Source organism: Alexandromys fortis, unplaced genomic scaffold (assembly GCF_014885135.2).
Source record: "Alexandromys fortis isolate MF-2015 unplaced genomic scaffold, M_Fortis_MF-2015_v1.1 scaffold_161, whole genome shotgun sequence".
NCBI classification, from domain to species: domain Eukaryota; kingdom Metazoa; phylum Chordata; class Mammalia; order Rodentia; family Cricetidae; genus Alexandromys; species Alexandromys fortis.
The window spans coordinates 296,576-302,338 of record NW_026068073.1 but is presented as its reverse complement, the minus strand read 5'-3'; the positions used below and the strand labels follow the sequence as shown (position 1 = coordinate 302,338).

Sequence of the window (5,763 nt, the reverse complement as noted above, 5' to 3'; positions counted from 1 at the left end):
GCCCCGCGGCCCCCAGACCCTCCCCACTGTCCCAGACCCTCCCCACTGTCCCAGTCCCTCCCCACTGTCCCCAGGTCAACCTTGCTGTTTGTTCTCCATGCCAAATTGCTGGCCTTCGGCTTTCCCTGCTGTTCCCCATGCCAGCCATGTGTCCTTCAGGCCCAGGTCTTGTCTAGCTCCAGCTTGAACATAGTCTTTCCCCACAGAGACCTCCAAGTGGCTACAGTCTGAAGTGGAGAGCTGGCTTCTAGCCCAGTCCGGCTGTGATGTGGCCTTCAATGGATCTCGGGCCCTAGCCCACCTACAAGCCCTGACTCCCAGCTTGGGCTTGTTCCCACCACCTGAGTTGCCACAACTTGACCCACTGGTCCTAGACACTCCAGAGGCCCCGCAGGCTGCTGCGCCCCGTGGTAGCTACCCCTCATCCTGACCACTTAACCACGTCCGGTACTGGCAGGGTGCCAAGCTCCGCCTCCTCCATAGCAAGGTGTCAATCGCGGCGACTGTATCTTCTGCCTGGACTCTTGGTTGTCGACAAGGCCATTATTTCTCCTAGGCCATTAGTTTTGCTATGCTATGCACTTAAAGAGTAGTCAGTCAGGGCTGCTGGCAGTTGCTAAGCAGCCTCCTGAGGCCAACCAATCAAAGTCGTGTGTCTCAGCTTGTATTTTATTTCTCGGCCCCGCCCCTGACGGGAACCTCACCCAGGCCGGGTGGAGGGGGCGGAGTTTGGGGAGCTTTGACACAGCTGCTGGATTGCAGCTGCTGGAGTTGGCCACTGTGAGCCCGGCCGGGCTGTGAAAGCTGTGTCTGGATGCCCTGCTTCATCTTCCGTTTAGCCTGCACAGGAACTGGCTGCCACACGCACCTGGGCGGGGCCCACTGCAGCCGGCAAGCCGTTTGGTCCTGGCACATCGAGGGTGCGTACACTGGGCACCTCAACCACGAGCAGCCAATCAGAATTCCTGGAGGAATTCTGCGAATCCATGTGAGATGAGCCATCTGTTCTGCAGCTGATCCGTCCTGGTTGAAGGCAATGGGAACTGCCTGGCCCAAAGAAGACGGTGGGCCTGCAGCATTCCGCCCCAAGATCACTCCAGCTCAGGCCAACCAGCCCTTGCTGCAGAAGCCGCTTTGGTATGGGTCTCCCTACTGTGCAATATTTATCACTTTACCTTCTTCCAAAGGAATAAATAATGTTTAATAAATCTGGTCAGTGTGGCTGCAGGTGAAAGGGGGTGGTCAGAATCCTGGAAAGAGGGTGTGGCAGGGTCCCAGATGGGGGTCTCAGAAGGCGCTGATGCCGCAGGAAAGCTTTGTTTGAAAGAGTCTGGACCTCAAGAAGACCAGGCGCAGTAGTGCAGACTGTTCAGCACACAGTGGGACCCAGCCTGAAGCAGGTGAAATCCTGGGAGGCCCAGCGGTACCCACTGCCTGAGTAGAGGGGGTGTTACTCTACAGTGGCCTGTGTGGGTGTGGGAAGAGCTGGGTTCTGGGAAGGAGGGGAGAACAGTCTGCAGTAGGAGACAACTCTTTCAGTGGTTGGGGCAGAGACAAGATGTGGAAGAGATCACCAGCTCAGAAGTGCGAGCAGCCTGGGTCCCTGAGAGAGGCCACACAACTGGAGCAGGGAGAGGGCTCTGAGACAGTTCTAATGAGGTCTTCAGGGAGGAATGGGGCCATCCTGATCTTACCTAGGTCAGCTGCCCTTAGGAAGCTGGCTCCAGCTGGCGTCCCAGGGCGGAGAACCTGGGAGTTGAGCTCTGACTGAGACTGGAGTGGAGGGCTGCTGTTAGGGAGGGAGGGAGGGAGGGAGGGAGGAAGGGAGCTGAGCTAGTCCGTGGTTAAACAGATTTTATTCTCTAGACACACAGCATTCATTCACGTTTCCGCAGGTGGATGTAGATGATACCGCTGACCAGGGCGAGGGGGAAAGCCACCCAGGCCAGGGCGAAGCAGTAGCCGAAGCTGCCCCCACGCGGGTACTTTTCCAGGATCTCCTCAGGATGGATGGCATAGATCAGTGCCCCAGAGAACACGGCTGCACCTGGGGAACGGGAGCACAGTGTGAGGCTGGCTGCGCAGGGTGGTTGCACTGCCCTGGGCCCTCTGCAGGCATCCAGCTGCTGCAGCGTGGCTTTGGGTCCCCAAATGCCCATCTGTGAAATAGGCCCTGGCAACCATCCATCCATGGAATTCTTCTTGAGTTTTTCCATGAACCAAACATACAAATATGAGTAAGTAACACGGGTGGAGTTTCCCAGGGAACCCAGGAAGATGTGTCCCAAACCACCATGATTAACTCAGCCCTTTGCACCTAGAGCCAAAAAATTAAAAAAAAAAAAAAAGAGCTGTGTGTTCAAATCTCAGTGACCTCTTCTTCATCCCCCAACCCCCTGAACCCTTCAAGCCTCAAATTATTTGACCTTAAAAAAAAGTGTGTGTATGTGTGAATGGTGGGGGGGCGGCGGAGAGATGTCTCAGCGGTTAAGAGCACTGGCTGCTCTTCCAGATGTTCTGAGTTCAGCAACCACATGGAGACTCACAACCATGTGTAATGAGATCTGGTGCCCTCTTCTGGTCTGCAGGCAAACATGCAGGCAGAACATGTATAAACAAATAAACAAATCTTTTAAAAAAAGTGGAACTTGACTTGATGGCCCACACCTGCACTCTCAGCTACTCAGGAGGAGGCGAGGATAGAAAACTCAAGTCCAGTCAGGATGACATAGCCCCTTTTCCAAACAGAAAGAGGGTTGAGAGTGCATGCCTAGAATCCACCAGTGTGGAGCTTGTCTGGCATGCCAGAGGCCTTTGTTACATCCCCAATATTGAATGAAGAGAAAACGTGAGCTCCCTGAACAAGAAACAGCAGTTGGCTGATAGGTTTCAGAGCTTTCCTTTCGTGGTATCTCTTCTGTGCCTCCATTCCTGGAACCCAAATCATTTACCAAAACCTACTTCTCTAAAGTCCCAAGGCCTCCGCGGCACCTCTGAGAACTGGGGTCACCGAGGCTGTCCTTGGGGGAGGGCCTGGCGAGGTGGACTCCCATCCCCTGATCTCGGGGAAGTGCTTACTGGTGCAAAGCTGGCAGAGGCCAGTGGCATAGAAGAGCCCTCCTCTCCGCATGGTGTAGAGCTGGAACATGAAGAGGATGAAGGACAGGCAGCAGAGGATCAGAGAGAGCACCATGAGCACCTGCACTGCCTTCAGCCAGCCTGTAGGGGGAGACACAGTGTGGTCACAGCCCACCCCCACTTCCCTGCTTGCTGGTCTCTCCAATGCAAGCTTCAGGGGTGTATGTATCACAGGGATCACAGACCACACAAACCCTCCCCACCCTCACCTGCCACCCTTAGGCATTTGGGAGGAGGCAACTCCATGCCTTTAGAACTCTGGCCTTTTCTGCTCTCCTCAGCTGCCGTGAACGGCTCTTACACACACAACACCGCTCCATGTCCTTACAACTTTGGAAAGCTTACCTTCCCAGAATTTAGGGAGCTTTCTCCCCATTTCTTAAGCCTGTAGCATGTGGCCTCCACCCTTTCTGATCCATCAGGACAGAGGCAGTGGCTTTTCCATCCAGATAGGCTGCCTATGCCAGCCCCAGATGCAGCCTAGGCTGGGTTCCCAAGCCCGACCCTGGCCTGTTCGGGGGCCCTCAGCTGCCCTCAGCTGTATGCTCACCATTCTCGCTGACGTTACTGCAGGCCCATGTTTGGGTTGTGGTGTTCCACGTGCAGTCATACCACAGGTTCAGGGATTCCTTCTCTGGGAGAGTCCACCAGGACTGGGAGGGACAGAGGGGGGGGTGAGGAGAGGAGGACGGAGTCAGGGAGAGTGGGGATGGAGGCACCTAGGAGGTGTGGACTTGTGGGCCAAAAGGGTGGGCAAGGCTAGGGGAAAGGTCTGGCCCAGAAGTAGGAGTAGGGAGGTGGAGGCAGGGAGGGAGGTGGAGGCAGGCAGGGAGGGAGGTGGAGGCAGGCAGGGAGGGAGGTGGAGGCAGGGAGGCAGAGGCAGGCAGGGAGGCGGAGGCTTAAGAGATGGGCTGTAGCTGGAAGCTTACCTTGTCCAAAGTGGCCACAAAAAGCAAGACGAGAATGAGGATGTGGAGGGCAGAGACCACTAACAGGAGGAGCGACATGACTGCCAGCCGCCTGGCTCAGAGCAGGAGGGACAAACCTGCAGAGTGTGGGAGCACTCAGTCCTGGGCAAGAGGGCTGGGGTCTGAGGGAGGAGGGCTTGGGAAGGCTCCTGGGTGTGAGGGAGAAGGGGAGTAGGCTGAGCAGTCTTCCCTGGGGAGCAGGAGGCTCCTGTGCTCCTCCAGTGGCCTAGAGATTCTCCTACATGGACTTAGGGGACAGACGGGCAGAACTGGCAATGCATTGGTGCATGCCCAGTGCCTTGTCCCAGGGCTATATGGGTCCCCGTATGGAAGTTTAAATTGATGCCCCTTTCTAACCCATCAGGAGCAGGGGCTGCCCCAGGACAGGCCTCCTGGACTCACGCACTCTCTTCTCCTGGGTGAGTCATGGGTGACTCATTCCCCCCTCTTCCTCCAGCCCCTGGCTGAGTGAGTCTCTGTGGTCCTCACCCCACCCTACTGTGGACCTAAGGCTCTGGACACTTGGGGAGATGGACTAGAAGTGGGATGGGGGAGGTCTGAGTGGTGAGACCATCTCATACCACCCTCCAGTGCCCAGAGAACTCAGCCCTGGGAGCCCTCCTGCACCGCACCCCTTCATCTCAGGAGAGAGTGGAAGACCCCATGGGGAGGCTACCAGACATTTCCCATGGTGTGCTCCGTTGGGACCACAAGTCCTCTAGATGGTCCCACTCCTTCCTGTACCCCCCACCAAAGGCTGAAAGGTCCCTTCTTCAGCCACCATTGTCCGGGGACTGAGTGGAGGGTTTCTTCCTGCCTAGGATGCCCCTCCCACGGTGCCATGCTACCCCATAAATAAATCCTGTCTGAATAACGGGTTGCAAACTTACCACCGAGAGTCGCTGAAGAAGTCAGACTTGGAGTCTGTCCTCGGTCGGGCCTCTCGCCCCGCCCTTCTGCTCCCTCCTTCCAGCTGAGGCCTGTGCCTCCCTCAGCTGCCGTCCTCCCGCCCCTTACCAGCACCCTTCTCCCTCTCCTTTCCCCTCCCTCCCCTTCTCTCTCTCCTGTGGTGGTTTCTGCTTCTCTTAACTCTCAATATATACCAAGCCTTTTATATCCACTTTGGCCTCGCCCAGCTGAGTCCTGTACTCAGGGGAGGGCACAAGGACTTGGTTCCTGATTCTCTGCCCACCCAGTCATACAGTGGGCATGTTCTGAGACCTCCTTTCAGGGCTCAGATGAGAAAGCTTTGGGGCCCTGGGGTGGGGCACATGACCTCCTTGGACAGAATGCTTGCTTTCTTTGATGGAGTTTGGGGCTGAGGATAACACAGGAGTCTGCAGAAGGCCAGACTCTTGTGACGTAGATCAAACTTTGGTCTGACTCTGAGGAGGGACAAGAAGTATGAATCCATGGAAAGAAGCAGGATGTAGCCTTTAAGAATGCCAACGATTTTCTGGTTGTGTGACTTTGGGTAGAATATTTCCTTTTCCCAGGCCTCGGTTTGCTAATCTGTGTAGTGGGTACACTATACCACCAGTAAAGAAAATAGAGTATGGGAATACTGAGTGGATGGGTGGATGGGTGGGGGCTGACTAAGAAAAACAGGATACTCCTGGAAGGTCTCTTGGAGGATGTGATATTTGAGCTGAGATTC

At 55.7% G+C, this 5,763-nt stretch overlaps 2 protein-coding genes across 5 annotated transcripts in view; one reads left to right on the top strand and one right to left on the bottom strand.

The window, feature by feature from the left end:
* The window catches only part of Tmem143 (transmembrane protein 143), a 17,947-nt gene extending 15,903 nt beyond the window's left edge, over positions 1-2,044 (top strand). For all 4 annotated transcript variants that reach the window (XM_050121208.1, XM_050121207.1, XM_050121206.1 and 1 more), the window contains 2 exons: positions 207-1,137; positions 1,896-2,044. In XM_050121208.1, the coding sequence (XP_049977165.1) occupies positions 207-430 (224 nt within the window). In that variant the 3' untranslated portion in view covers positions 431-1,137; positions 1,896-2,044. The remainder of the gene's footprint in view (positions 1-206; positions 1,138-1,895) is intronic.
* On the bottom strand, positions 1,840-5,142 carry Emp3 (epithelial membrane protein 3 (MAM blood group)). Its single transcript, XM_050121216.1, has 5 exons — positions 4,997-5,142; positions 4,068-4,183; positions 3,689-3,791; positions 3,079-3,219; positions 1,840-2,047 (listed from the first exon to the last, which is right to left on the bottom strand). Exons 2-5 carry the CDS (start codon positions 4,143-4,145, stop codon positions 1,878-1,880), a joined length of 492 nt encoding a protein of 163 aa, XP_049977173.1. The 5' UTR covers positions 4,146-4,183; positions 4,997-5,142; the 3' UTR covers positions 1,840-1,877.
* Between the last annotated feature and the right edge of the window lie 621 nt (positions 5,143-5,763).